At 34.3% G+C, this 15910-nt stretch overlaps 1 protein-coding gene across 2 annotated transcripts in view; it reads left to right on the top strand.

Annotated features, from left to right (window-relative positions):
- The first annotated feature begins 298 nt into the window (after nt 1-298).
- Nucleotides 299-15910, top strand: part of EDTP (Egg-derived tyrosine phosphatase) — a 57482-nt gene continuing 41870 nt past the window's right edge. For both annotated transcript variants that reach the window (XM_069837059.1, XM_069837058.1), the window contains exons 1-3: nt 299-507; nt 6028-6084; nt 13900-14153. In XM_069837059.1, the coding sequence (XP_069693160.1) occupies nt 421-507; nt 6028-6084; nt 13900-14153 (398 nt within the window). In that variant the 5' untranslated portion in view covers nt 299-420. The remainder of the gene's footprint in view (nt 508-6027; nt 6085-13899; nt 14154-15910) is intronic.

Below are 15910 nucleotides of genomic sequence, written 5' to 3'. Positions count from 1 at the left end.
ATGGTAACCATTTTTTTTTTTACATTCTTTGTAATGTTCAATATTTCCGTATAGATGGCAGGACGTTAAATTGTTTTGCCAACTTGACTGTATACCTTTATTAAGATTAATATAAAGTAAAACTTAAAATAATAAATGACATTGGGACTTAAATATTACATTCAATATTATTTTATGCTGTCACTATTATATAAGTCTAGAATGAATGAAATATGAGCACTTGTAATAACACTATATATTTTGATTTGCAATGTTGGTATTTCGTCATCAAAATATAGATGTTAAAGAAAACGTTTTACGCTAATTTCACTACGGTTCGTTAAGGCATGTGGCGAATTTGACTTGTGTGATTCGTGAGAAGATTAAACTGATGTGTTTATCCGATATTATTGAAAGAGGAAGTATTATTTCAGATGTAATATGGAAGAAATCAATCAAGAGGACATTCAGCAGTTGCTGGAGCACTTTTCCAAGTGTTTATATAGAGCCAAGGAGGCGGATGCTAAGGTAGGATAGAAAACTTGTACTGGAGCACATGGTTAAAGTTTACATTTCGTATATAAAAATCTGGAAGAAATGACTTGATTATCCATGTAACTCAACTCGCATATAATCGTCCTAATGTTGTAGAAAGAAAGAAAAATAGAGTAGTTATACTGAAATTCATGATAAATTACTGACATTGGGTTTGTTTACGATATAATCTGGTGGCCTCATTAAATGAGTTGCCCTAGATTGCTGTCTGTTTCATGTAGGTATGTTATGTTGATCTTAACAGAGATACTTGAATAAGTCTGAGACATATGTAGTTAATTCAATTTATGATATGAAAATGCGGTGGGTACTAATAATTGTAAACACGTATTAGGTTATGTTCATAATATGTTTATTAACAAGTTACTCTCGTTTAAGGTAATGGATGGGTGAATGTTTTCTTCGATTGTAATGCTTTAATGAAAATTAGATAATGAGTAGGAATATCGGTAATTCTGTATGACGGACATCAGTAACATCATCGAAGATCATTGACAGGTTAGGTTTGGTTTGCTGAGGTTTTTGTTTACCTTGCATATACGTTTTTACGTTTTTTGGTAGGCTTTCCAAAAATCTGAACAAACCAAATCTAACCTTTCACTGATTCTCGATGATGTCTGCCATACTGACCAACGTTTTCTACCGAATTACCGGAATGTCATATATCCGCACATCAATTCTTTTGAAGGATACAGATTATAGAATCGGGAAATTTATCCATAGAATCTTAGTATGACTTTGATTATAAAGTTTTTTTTTTTTTTTTGGTTAATGTTTATTTGTAATTCAATTGAAATACTAAATAGGCTATTTAGTAATAGAGGGAGTTCATTTGTACTGAAATAGTACGGCAGCTGCATTGTGTGTGTAATCCTATTAGATCTGTTCGTACAGCAGTTTCCGACAGTTTGCAACTGTCATGAGCATGCACACATCGACATTTCTGCTCGTAAATTCCAAGTGCACATGCTCATCTTGTGCGAACAAAACTATTATCTCTACAAGGGGAAAGTATATTGAAAGAATACAAAGTCACTTCCCATTACTAATTTTTCTGACTAGTAATATAAGCTATCATGTGTAATTATTTACTTTAGCAATACCGTTCGTATCCACTATTTCTCTACTTCTCCTCGTGTGATTTCCACCCAGCTATGTTTTAGACTACCCATCACTTTCCGGAAGTTAGGTTAGTTTATGTTATGTTCGCTTGGCTAAACTAGCGAATAGGTATTTCCATTCGTAATCCGCTTATAAATCTTCAGTAGTTATACAGCTCTTTCCTCAGTCATACAAACAAACTTAAATGGCATTACGAAAGTTTCACGTTAGTGTACACTTGGATTTTTTATAAGTGTTAATATCATGATACGCGCCTTCCATATTACTTGTATATATAAATCTGTGACAGATTAGGTTACATTAGGCTTTTGGTGTGCTTTGCATATACGAATTGGTGACAGGTTAGGTTAGTTTAGGCTATTGTGGGTCCCTATCACCACGGTATGGCACATCCTCAGGTTGCGGATAGAGAAGATGGCCTCCAGATATGGTGGGTAGCTGCGAATACATTGAATAACCAGTCATGGACAGCTGATTAGGGGTGGTCATCCAGCTTGGGTGTTGGGCGAAGGGCTAACAACCCATCACCGTAAATGGTGATGGCTGGCTGACGATACAAAGGAGAAGAGTTCAGCCGGCACCTTGAATTGGGTCTCGACATAGTTCAGATGGAAAGAGCGCTCAGCGCGCAAAGCTGAGATGTTCCGGGTTCTATTCCCGATACCAGAACAAATTTTTATCTAATAATAGGTGTTGGATCATATTATTTCGATTGTTCCTCAGGTATTCTAGGCCCAAAGCTTTGAAAAATCATTATATAGACCAGGCCTGCACAAACAGCGCTCCTTCGGAGCGGGAGAGTGGTGTTTACCGCTCGCCGAAACGGAGAGGAAGATATGCCAGAATGACATAGACTTGCTATAGGTAGAGGAGAGGGAAACGACCACTCATTTATCTAGTGGAGTGCAGTGTGCAGGCTTATTCTCAGTAACTAGTTTCACGTTGCTTACCTACTGCTACAGTATGGAGGAATCTAAAAGACGGAACATAACATTTAACATTTAACGATTTACAGCTCGAACTTATTGATCTTCAATGTGACCTGAAGACTAAAGATCATTTGAATAATACTACTAGCCTGGTTGAGTTTTACAAGACTAAACATTAGCAATAATATCCACGACTACACAGGCTGGCTGTGAAAATGATTGCTATGTTTGGCTCAACATTTATATTTGTGAGCATCTGTTTTCTATAATCAACTTTACTAAAGGCAGACATCGAACATTTGTAACTGATGTTTCATTACGATCAGTAGGCTACTGATCCTTTCAGCTGCCAACAGCATAAAACCTCGTTTTGATGTACTGATAAATAAAAATATAACGAAATGATATTGTACATTTAAGTAGCTATAGAATTTCTATTACTTCTGTAAAATAAATATTTCTTTATTAATTAATAATAGTCCAGTATAGTTCTGCAAATACTGAACGGAAATTCATTTCATAAACACTCGTAATGGTACTTCCTTTTGTGTATATTTTGTACGAGATCCGCCCTTTCTTCCAGTCCACCCTTATACAGAGCGCAGCTAATATCTGCATTCCGCTCACGAGCTGTGAGCCGGCTCGGAGAGCGCAAACCTTGTGCAGGCCTGATATAGACAATCCCACGAGAAAGTGAATATGCACATGAAAATTTGAAATGCATACAATCACTGTGTAAAATATACCAAATTGTAGGTAAATGTATGTAGTTTCATGTTCACAAGTGGGATTAACAATTATTTATCAAGTTTTTGTATTTTTTACGAAAATTTTTACCCATGTCACTAGTAACCTGTTTCCTCATTGTATACATATGTGTGTTTTAAAAGGTATTCATTACATAAGAATTGACAAAGAATGTTTATTTTTGTTTTGTTTACATTTCTTAGATATTAAAGAGACTATAAAAGATTTTTTTCTTTTTTCGCTGCAGAATACATACTTTATATTATGAGTTTTCTATAAGATGCTCTGTGAAAAATAATTCCGTTACCAAAAAATATGTTTTTTTTTCTCTTTATTACCTTAACAAGAAAAGTAAGAATAATGAATTGTAGGATTTTCTAATTGTATTATGGGACAAACGTGTAAGATTTTTATTAGAATTTTATTTTTATTTTTTATTAGGTTAATGTTGGTAACAGAATTACAATCAACAGTAACTGAATTACAAATCATAGTAACAGAATTACATGAGCCGTTGAGAGCAAATGTGGTGTAAGTCAAAATTGGATAATGAGGTTTAAAGTAAAAATTCTGTAAAATACAGCGCAAAGTAGTAATTAATATGTCATTCTTGCTATCCATTGACGACTAATAGTTTAAATAAAGTGAATATTAATTGCTACTTTGCGCTGTATTTTACAGAATGCTTACTTCAACCCTCATTACCCATTCTTGACTTACACCACTTCTGCTCTGAACGGCTCACATCAGGCTTCTCAAAACTTTCTCATTATTCAAATCCACAGAGAAAACTTTACATCAAGGTTCTCAAATCTTTCTCCTTATCTAAATCCATAGATAACACATTGTTCTACTTCATTTCTATATATGCTCTTTATTTTCCAAGTTGGCGGCATTTTTTAATATTCATATTGGTTAGGTTTTATTAATGTAGTTCGCTGTATCTCATCGGATCACATATTATCTTCATGGTATCTTGCAGATAGTTACAGCAAATGTGTAATTTTCAGGTTTTGCTTTAAATGAAAACATTGCAATATAAGAATAATTTCAATTACAGGTAAGTTAACAAATTGCAGGCCTGAATAAGATAATTTTAACTGAATGCAAATAAACTTGTGTGTCTCTTTCATGCTCATGTTCTTTACAGTTTGATGATAGAAATGTCTCTAACATGAAAAGAAAAAATGAGAGTTTACAGGGAAAAGCTGAAAAGAGGCAAAGAGAAATGTAATAAAGCAAAATAAAGATACAGAATTTGGAAGGAGATTGGTTTAGAGCAAATGTTTCAAAAAGAGAAAATAAAAATTAAGAAAATTAACAGGAATTGTGGATCCCTATCACTACGGCATGGCGCATCCTCAGGTTGCGGATCGAGGAGACGGGCTCCAGATATGGAGGGTAGCTATGAATATATTGAATAAGCAGTCGCGGACAGCCGATGAGGGGTGGTCCTCCGGCTTGGGGGTTGGGCGAAGGGCAAACAACCCATCACAGTAAAAAAAACAGCTTGTTACAAAACCTCAAAATAAGCCTCGGAATGGGACTGATTCTCTGGCACGACCACAGCAAAGGAATAAAGTAATCTTTCTCAGGATAGGGACCAATGGCGGGTTTATGTGGGAGCGGCAATGAACCTCTGGGTTCCTTAAAAGCTAGTAAGTAAGTAACAGGAAAAGGGTCAGAAAACTGAGAGAGACAATAAAAAAACTCAACGAAATCACATGGCAGTCCAAATAAATTATCACTTCAAGCTACAGGAAAAGCTAAACAAGGTTTGAGAGACATCTTCCCAAACCATCAAGGAGGAGGAAAGTTATAATAAAACTTAGCTGATGAAGAGGGAATAATAATAAAAGATAGTGCTGCAAGACGCAAGTGCAATGAAAATGATGTATCAATTTTACCAGAGCCTGAAGTTGACCGACAGGGAGATATTCTGTCTTTTTAGTTAATTATAACATGAAATGAGAGGTTCTTAAGTCAGTTCCACATTATTACAGTCACTTTCAGTAAACATAAGTCACTGATTGTTGTTAAGTTATGAACTTTGAGAAGTTTCCTTATTATATGTAATTCCGTTACTGTACCCTTCATAAAACAAAGCGTGTTTGGAATATGTAGATGTTTTTTAATCACAAGACAAATAGTCCTCATTACACTAGATGATATGACTTGTATGGCAAAACATTAACATTATAACAAATGACTGTAGATTCAGAGAATTTTTGTGTTAAATGTAAAGGTAAAACATGCGTGTTTTTTTCTGTAATTTCGTTACCAGGATTTTGAGCACTATTATATAAAATAAAAAAAAATGATTCAGAATTTTTTAAATGATCATAAGATAGAAAAAAAAAAGATTCTGTATCATCTTATGCTATTGGATATCAAAATAATTATTAATAAACTGTGCCAATTGAGCATTGAAAATGAAAAATACTCCTATAATTGTAATTCTGTTACCATGGAATTGCCCATATTTTTATTTGAAATACGACTATAATTGCTCCACTTTTGTCATGTAACTTGATAATTTGTAGGAAACAAAGTGAAATTTTTTCGTATTGTTAGAAATGAATAGTTACAAATGATGTTATAACTTGCCATTCTGATTATCCACAATTCAGACAAAAGCCATTACTAGCATCTCCTACATAATTTACGAAATAAAATTTTCATTATATGATTTCAGTGTCAGGATGTGATGCAACGCTGCCTGAAGCTAGTTGCATTGGATTACAGTCATGTTGTAAGTAATTGCAGAATATTTCAATAATTTGTGTGACATATTACTAAAAAATAGTTTATGCTCGACCATGCCGAAATGTAGTAATTATACACCTGGTAGTAGCCCTTTAATGCACCTCATTAAAGTACACCTATTTATTATAATTCAGTTGTTCAGCCAATGTGAAATCACCATTGTACCATTATAAAACCGCAAGTATCGATTATTCTCGGATATGCAATCGAAAGACAATTAGCGAAACGTCACGGAGGCTGGAAATCCAATACTGTTGCAGAAAGTTATGTTCTGTTACTATAATAATTAGCGTTAATTGTAAATAATATTCAAATAAATTCAATTTGTTATCTCGTTTTTCAATTCTAGCTCAATTTCCAGGTTATATCAATATTAATGTTCATGTTATTCTCTAGATTATATCAAGGTCAATGACATTCGTTCCTCGGAAAAAATCAATACTTTCGCGTCTGCGCACATCTCACAATTTAGAAGGTCAGTAGTTCCGCTCCTCACATAACCATAACATGAATACTTATGAATAATTTCAAGTTAGAAATATGGTCGAGCATAAAAAGTCGTATGAAACTATTATTATATTTTGCTTTTCATTGTCTTCAAAGGTATGTTTACATTTCAATACATTATCACCATTATAGTGATTTATCCCTACTGCCACTGTCATCTTAGACTTTTTCTACACCATTGTTATTGATGATAGAGAGCTTTGGTCGTTGGTGTGGTGAATTTGCATAAACACTATGTTCAGTATTATCCTTTGGTAATTTTAAATATACGATGGAAATTACATCATTGATTACTTAAAGTTACTATGTTATATACTTATACGAGGGCAGTATTGGGTTCAATAGTTTATGTGGAGTCACGCAGTATATTGTAATCATTTTAAGGTTTGTTCAGAGTTGGACATGGCATGTGATGACTAGAGTCCTGCATTTGGTTACCTTAAGTCTCCAAGTAACCAGCACCAGTGTAGGTATGTATGGAGTATAGAGAGCTTGGCGGCATCTACACAGCTCAGGTCTGCTGGGCAGTGAAGATACGAAAACAAAAAAAAGCGGGGCGCTTGGAGATCAGTGCTCTAATAGAAGAATCTGGTAGCAAGCACTTCATTGGGAAAGAAAAAAATGTATTTTATCAGAAATAAGGAGAAATTTCTTTTCATTTGGAATCTTAAAACATTTACAGTCATTGATTTGCAATGTGTAGAGACTCGTAAGGCAGGCACTCATACTATAATTTGTTTATTTGAAGTTTGTGATGATATTTATGTCTTTTCATTTGTTAATTCCAACCATTAAATTAGATCTAAATTATCTAGATGCATTTTACTTGTTGTAAAAATTAGAGGTATACAAATTTCTGCCGCCAGTAACCATGGAAACTAAACATTTGTATGTGGTGCTGGATGTTTCTTATTGAGTTCAAAATTTTTTAAGACTTCGATTTCTTTTAAAAATTTTAAATTATGGTTCATTCAATGATGCTCACAACTACCGAGGTAATATCAGCATCGCTGGTGTGCCAGAATTTTGTCCCGCAGGCATTCTTCTACATGCCAGTAAATCTACTGACATGACATGCGCACTGTTCAAAACATACAGAGGTGAGCCTGCCTGGAGAGAAATAAAAAATAGATTGCAGCCGCCAAATTACTCTTCAAGGAACGACCACTCATATAAATTGAGGGAAAGAAGACAGAGGATGGACACTGGAAAGTTTTCTTTTCTCAATTGTACCCTCAGGGACTGGAATGCTTTACCTGCAGACTTACTAAAGGCTTTACCAATAAACAAAAATGTATTTAAAAATAGGCTTAAGGACTTTACTAATAGACGGTAATTATACACAGTATTTAAAGAGTGTAAATGATATTTTGTTATTGAAGTGTTGTGTCAGTGAAGAATTATGCTGTGTCAGTGAAGTGTGTTGTGTCAGTGAAGTGTGTTATGTAAGTGAAACATGTTCCTGTTAGTGAAGCTTTATAGTTTATAGTGGCAGTGCAAAGTATTTGAACAGTGAAATATTTTTGAAGTGTTAGTGAAATCAGGATAGAATCAGTGAAATGTGTCGTAGTTCCAGTGCAGTGAGTGAGTTGACAGCGAAATGAGTGTAATGTTGAAAGGTACTTGTGCAGATATGAACATATCATACTCGTGGTTTAGTTCGAACTTAGGTTTAAAATACAAATTAGATTTATTTTAAATGTTATTTTAAGTGATCGTGCTTCATTTAATGTATGATATTCCCTGTTATTATTATTATTATTATTATTATTATTATTATTATTAATTATTATTGTTAGTATTAATTATTAGTATTATTATTAATTGTATTTTAATTAATAAGTTTATTATTGTCATTATTGAGTGTAATTAGTTACCACTGCCACCGGATATATACCCATTGCAATGTGAATACATACATACATACATACATACATACATACATACATACATACATACATACATGAGTGTCGCATTTAAGCACACTTAAATGCCATCGACCTGGACTGGGATCGAACCTGCAACCTCTGGCACAGAAGGCCAGCGCTATACCGACTGTGCTACCCAGGCCATCGATTTCATTTATGTCATTATGACTAATACATATTGTTAGCGAAAGCTGTTGTAGGAAGAAATTTGAATGTGTTTTTTTAGATTAATATTGTTAAATTTGTTGTGCATCTCGAGTTACTACATGACTTCAGTGGAGAGCATCTGTGATTGTGAGAGCATGTGTTTGCACTGCATAGATTTTAATGTTGTTTAAAGTAGCTTAATAAATGTATCTTTATCTTAGCTTCAATACTTTTCTCGTTGCATGTGTGGGCAAACTGTGCTGACTCCTGAATTTTTTTTTATGTTTGTGTATTCCTGGTAAAAATGATCTTTTATTGTATATGAGCTACCTTTAAATGAAAGCTTGGTTGTTATTGTTATTAAATCCAAGTTGTATATTGCAAGTGAGTACTATTTCTGTTGTTCACTCAATCATACACACAGGTACATGAATAAATATATGTAAACACACAGCACCAGAGTGTGCTTGAGACTTTCACTGCAGGGTAAACTGTTGACTTGCAACTTGCTTTCTGTACCAATCAAAGCTATAGTACCGTCGCTCTTATTTCCAGCAGCCAATCACGTTGCAGGTCGGCTACATTTAAACGTGTGCGTCTTGTCATTCGCTATTGATGATGTAATGAATTTCCTATGGCTCGATAAATACTTAATATAATCGCCCGCCATTTTGGCTCTTTCATTGGCGTTCGCAGAAATCACACGAGGACATTATTTGCTGCTCAATTATTTGCTCAATTACAGTGCATTTGATTTATTATCATAGGAGCTACAACATGATAATATTTAACAGTGAAGCAAATGGATTCCTCATCTGGTAGCTCGCCAACGAAAGAACAAAAATGGCGAACGATACTACCTACCTAGACTTTATAGAGCCTTCACTTCCTAAGACATAAGCAAAGGGGAGGAGTCACACCAGAAATAACAGCAACACAACTATAGAATGATCGATGTACACCTAACATGTGACTACAGGAAGAAAAGGGGGAATGTCAAGATTTTCAGGAGAGCTAATTTAAATTTCAAAACTATTTTATTCAAGAAGTGTGTTACAAATGATAAATACCACCATGCATTTTGAAAGGTGGTTAATCTAGTAATCAATATGTTCAATATGTTTTATTGTCGTCTAACCATAAACTTCCAATGTTTACCATTATCTCAATTTTCACAAAAAAGTGACATTCCCCCTTTTCTTCCTGTGGTCTTCATGCATTCAAAGTAGCCAAACGCAGGAATCTAGTGATGATCGATTACTTGATCCAGTTTAGGTTCTAATTTAAGAAGTGTGGAGTGTGTTTTACTTTTTGAAGACTCAAAAGAATTATTACATCATAATGTGTGTGGGTGCATGCGCTTTTGTAATGTGGAGTGAAGTGAAGTAAAAGTAAATGTTTGTAGTCAATCAGAGAAACGTAATTATCCCTATGGATTTATTTGTTTTGTGTGTAGAAAGAGGACAGCTACTACGAAAAATATATGATTTGGTTTTTGTATGTTTTCTATTCTCCAGAAAAATTGCATTAACTTACATGTAGGTGCATGATATAGTGTACATTGGAAATTGCGCGTTCTGAAGTTGATTTAAATATAAATATTTCTGTGATTTTGAATTTTGTTGTAGCTGAGTAACTTAATTTTTCATGACTTTTTGTGTACCTTTTTAACGTTTGTTTTGTTTAAAATGGCTGACCATTAGTTTATTGTTGATGTCGCGAAAGTTTTTGTACCCTATATGGTTTCTGTATTGGATTAATTTGATATGTCACCATTTTCGTAAGAAATTTTATGAAACCACAGATTTTTTTTTTAATTGGGTAAGTTTGTATATTTTGTCCTATGATTTCCATAAAATTTATTACGAAAATGGCGACTAAATTTAATCCAATATGGCTGGCATATTGGTGACAAGTATGTTGATATTGTTCATATTGCCACAACTCTTCCATCGTATCTTTAAAATTACCTCCTTGTTACATGATAATCGTGATGTGAGACCGCAGTGAAAATCAAAATATGCATGAGTCAAGGAACGAGAAAATAAAAGAGCATGGGTCTTTTTGCTAAAAGTAATAGTTAAATCACTTGTGTTTGTAACTACTATGATTTCTCGTCCTTCTATTCTCTTCTGTCCAGTCTCTCATACACGCAAAACTGTCTTTCTGTTTCCTGTAATGAGAAAGTAAAAATCATAGTTCATATGACCAAATAATGTGCTAGGTATGAATTGAGAGATTTGCCAGAAGGGGGACATAGGTCAGTTTTTCATTGGTGTGTGTGTGTGCGTGTGTGCACAGATACATAGACACACACAGGATGAACCATAAGTAATGTCATTAATTTCATAAGATTATTCTTTGAGATATTTCAAACAAAGAAATTTAATACATTTTACTCGTCGTTGCTTCCTTTTCGAGATAGAAATTATTTTATATGATACATTTCATAATGTGTTTTGGGAAAGGCAATGATTTAATTCCCAAGATGCTCAGTAAATTTAAGAGATCAGTGTATTATGATATAAATGATTGAAAGAATTTTAGTGTTGTCCTTTAAATGTGCAGAAATTTGATCCAAAGAATTTTAACTTAAAATTCCTTTGCAGAACAAAAGTTACATTTGTTTGGATCAAATTTCTGCTCATTTAGAGGACAGAACTAAAATTATTTCAGTCATTCATTATCATTTATTTTTTTATTTTATTGGGTTATTTTACGACGCTGTATCAACATCTAGGTTATTTAGCGTCTGAATGAAATGAAGGTGATAATGCCGGTGAAATGAGTCCGGGGTCCAGCACCGAAAGTTACCCAGCATTTGCTCGTATTGGGTTGAGGGAAAACCCCGGAAAAAACTTCAACTAGGTAACTTGCCCCGACCGGGATTCGAACCCGGCCCACCTGGTTTCGCGGCCAGACGCGCTGACCGTTACTCCACAAGTGTGGACTCATTCATTATCATAATACACTGTTCTCTTAAATTAACTGGCAAGCAAACATTCTGATTGGGGGCAGATAAAAAAGTTAATTTTTTTTTCTTTCACCATGTTAATAATGTCAAAAGAAGTGCTTATACGAATTTTGGCCACTCAACCGCAATTACGAGGGCCGTAAAAAATAAGTTCGTCATGGGCCGTTCACGAATGAAAACACGATTTCATTGGAAAAATTTATTGAAACAGACACAGTAATTGTTGAGCTATGTTTCAATGTATTCACTACCAGAATTGAGACATTTGTCATATCATAGGATCGACAGAGAGGTGTAGACGGCTGTCAAATGCTGGTTCCGAACCCAGGCTGTTGACTTCTATGACACAAGGATACAGAAATTGATCCCATGGTATGACAAATGTCTCAATTCCAGTAGAGGTTATGTTGACAAATAGCGCAACAATTGAATAGCTTCCCAGAACAAGGTTGCGATATGTGCAGTGCTTATACTTGCATTAAATTCAGCACACATGTCTGATTATCAACCTTGCTCTAAAAAATTGAAGTCAATGTGTTTTTCCCCATTTTCTAAGAAATTCGTATTTGCTATTTGCAACCTTGTTCTGGGCAGCTATTCAATTGCTGTGTCTGTTTCAACAAAACTTTCCATGTAATTGTGCTTTTTTTCTGTAAAATCCTCCAGGGAAAATCACTTTCTGGACTGCCTCGTAATTGTGGTCGAGTGGCCAAAATTTGTATAAGCAATTCTTTTGTCATTATTATAATGGTGGAAGAAAAAAAATTAACTTTATCTGCCCCCATTAGAATGTTTGCTTGTGAGCATATTGGGAATTAAATCATTGGCTTTCCCAAAACACGCTGTGAAATGTTTCATATACAGTGAAACCTGTTCAAATCGGAACCTGAATAATCCGGAATCCTGTCTATTTCAGAACAATTTTTTGGTCCTGGCGAAATTTGTATGTATTATGTGTAATTTTTCCTGAATAAAACGGAAACTGTCCAACGCGGAAACGGAAACTGTCTGCTACTGTTCAAAACGGAAACAATATTTTGGACACACTATATTTTGTAACTATATTTTGAAACAGCGTGTAATTTCAAGGAATATACGAAATATGTAGGTTACTAAGATAAAAACAAGTTTTCTTTGCAACATTCTAGAGGGTATGAGGGTGTGTTGGTCTGTCGGTCATAAATTTTATTACCCTGTTGACTAGGCAGACGAGTCCCTTCAAAGATTTTCAATGATTCATACCAGTATAGTGTCGTAGCTAAACAGAACGCAAGTATAGTAATTTCCAGGTAAAAAAAAAAGTTGCATAAAATGTGGCATTAACATTAAGTGATGAAGTAAAAGTTATGGAGATAAAGGAAAATTAGAAACAAAGTCTATGTGAAATAATATAGAAGTAGAGTTGTGGAAAACTCAGGTGTGACCCTTTAAAAAATAAAGATCATAATGAGTGAGTGGTGTGCGGCCAATATTGGTGACACAAAAGGAACCACAAAGCAACTGTTTATGTGAAAATAAATGAACTGTTGTGAGAGTGGGTTCTTCATGACCTTTCAAAGAACAAGCCAATATCTGGATCTATTCTGCAAAGCAAGCTATTGAACTGGGAAAGAAATTAAATAAACCAGAATTCAAGGCTTCTAATAGATGGCTTCTAGAACAATTAATTAATAATGTGCAGTGATATGCAGTACAGTATTAGAGTATAGTGTTAGATATTAAATAGAATGAGATTAGTAAACTTTAGTAATGTTTAATGACTAATGAGTGAGTTATGATAATATTTATACAGAAAATGAGATTTTAATCAAGATGATTCACCAACGTAATGAGCGACAGAAAGCGTTAAATGGAATATTTTGTACTTCTTGCAGTTTGCGGCATGCCATTTTGTTTTTCATGTATATGAATGACAAAATATTTAATTTTAATGTCACACCTGAATAATACGGAAACCTGTCCACAACGGAAAAAAAATTAGGACCATGTCACTTCCGTCTTGAACAGGTTTCACTATAAAACAATTTTTATCTCGAAAAGAAAGGAAAAGGAGCAAAATTGTATTAAACTTTTTTGTTTGAAATATCTCAAAGAATAACCCCCTGAAATTAGTGACATTACTTACAGTTCACTGTGTGTGTGTTTTTTTTGTGTCCATTTTTCTGGCAAATTCCTCAAGTGTTGAATGATGATTTCTGCTTGAATTCCACATGTATGTTAATAAGAATTTTTTTCTGTTTTTAAGGTGATAAACAATACATCCGGTGAACTGAGCGCAAATTACCCTAGTCATTTAATAATACTAGAGTATGAGCGCCCTTCAGGCAATGTCAATGGATCGATGCGAAGTACAGAGCCCCCACGCACAACTTCAACCATTTATGAGAACATGCATGACCCTAGCAGACTTCGTGAACTGTTCATGAGGTCTCGTTTTGCTCGTTGCAGAGCAAGATTTCCACTTCCTGTCATCCTCTATCGTGGAAAACATATATGCAGGTGGGAATTTATCTTCATTTTATTACAGAATTTCACTTGCTATTTAATTTCCATGTAAAACTGTGCTCTCATAACTGTTGAGATTTCAACAAATGAACGGTTCTCATGCTTACCAACCTTAATTTTGTTAAGGGGATGCTGTGTACAGACACTATACGTTTTCAAGTTCCTCTTTTTCCTTGCTATGTGCCCAGTGCAATGTCGCTTCATAAGTCAAGAAAATATGGTGCAACTTACTTGACAGAATTTATCTGTGATACCAATAGTCTATGTGATCTTCAGAAATAAAAATTTGTGCAATGCTTCTTCATAATGCCTTTCTTAAATTAGTACAGTTCATATGTGATATACAGTATAGCAGTAATATAATAGTAATATGCGTTACAAGAGCGGTATGTTGAAGTTTTCATGTTCGAGGAAAAGTTTGAAAAAGCGAAACGTAGTTGAGCTTTTTTAATTTCCGAGAATTCAAAAGAAAACATACCGTTCGTGTATCGTACATTATTTTGTGCGAAGATCGTTTATTACATACCTGAAAGAGGAATTTCTAATTATTTGCAATGAAATCTCCATCTTGGTTTCTGTTCAATGACGGCAAAGTTGCAAAATAAAAATATCTATCTTCAGCATTGTTGCTTTAAAATGTTTTCTGTGTTTACTATACTCCAGCAGGCCGTGATATACATCTGTCTTTTTTTTCCCCCCAGTCTATAAATGCGAACTTAAAACAAACGGCTTCCTTAATGTTACATGCATCACGAATGCAGTAACTTTAGTGGAGTTGTAGAGTTTACTTAATTTTTGCAAATATTAAAAACAATAATTAACAGTGCAATTTAGGTGAAATTGCAATGGTAAGTTCTCAATTTATAATTATGACTATATTGAACGTCTCTAAAAATAATATGTTAAAAGCCTAAAGCAGTAAAATCAATATGACACTTAAGCGGTAAGAAGAGGGAAATTGTTATGTGTGTTAGGCTGGGAATACTGAATGTGGAATTTTAGACTTACCGCGGGTTGGTTTTGTGCAGAAACCAAGCAAATACACAGAATCTCGCACACATTTAAATGCAGTCAATTTAGTTTCCAAACTTATTGATTTCAGTTTAGCAGAAACCATTTTCATGCCTACTTACTCCCACCTCGTCACCTGTACACTGAAAAATAACACTGGTTACACTTCCATCCCTTCATAGAAATTCCCACTCTCGAGTCAAGAATCTTTTATCTGCAACTGCTCACAAGACCAAACTGCTGATTTATGAAAAAGCTTGATGTTAAAAATACGTATCATTGTAACAGGATGTTTCTAAAATTTCTTCCTCTGTAGTGAGGGATATTTAACATTATTTATACAGGAAATTTGCCTGGACCATAGACAAATATCATTTATTGCAGGTTTATTATTTTATTGATGTTCGTTGTACAGAGATTTGACTGTATTACCAACTATTTAGAATGAAATATTTTAAAACATTAGCATACATTTGTGTATACTATGTAACTTGTTGGCTCTCATGAACTGGATTCTAAATATTTTCTTGATGCTTTTGCACATTTTAAAGGTACGGTCACACATCGCTACTTTTCGTGTTGCGCAACCCGAGTGCTGCAAAAGTTGCAACTGGAGGTTGCAAGTCTGTTCACACACAAGGCGCTACTTTTGCAGCCGCAGTCATGCTGCAGGTTTCCATCTCCGTGTTGACTTCTCAATATACATGTTGTGGTTATGTTCGCATTATTAAGAAACTCAT

Source organism: Periplaneta americana, chromosome 10, assembly GCF_040183065.1.
Source record: "Periplaneta americana isolate PAMFEO1 chromosome 10, P.americana_PAMFEO1_priV1, whole genome shotgun sequence".
Classification (NCBI taxonomy): domain Eukaryota; kingdom Metazoa; phylum Arthropoda; class Insecta; order Blattodea; family Blattidae; genus Periplaneta; species Periplaneta americana.
The sequence above is the reverse complement of the archived record's forward strand: the minus strand, read 5'-3'. Positions and strand labels throughout refer to the sequence as shown.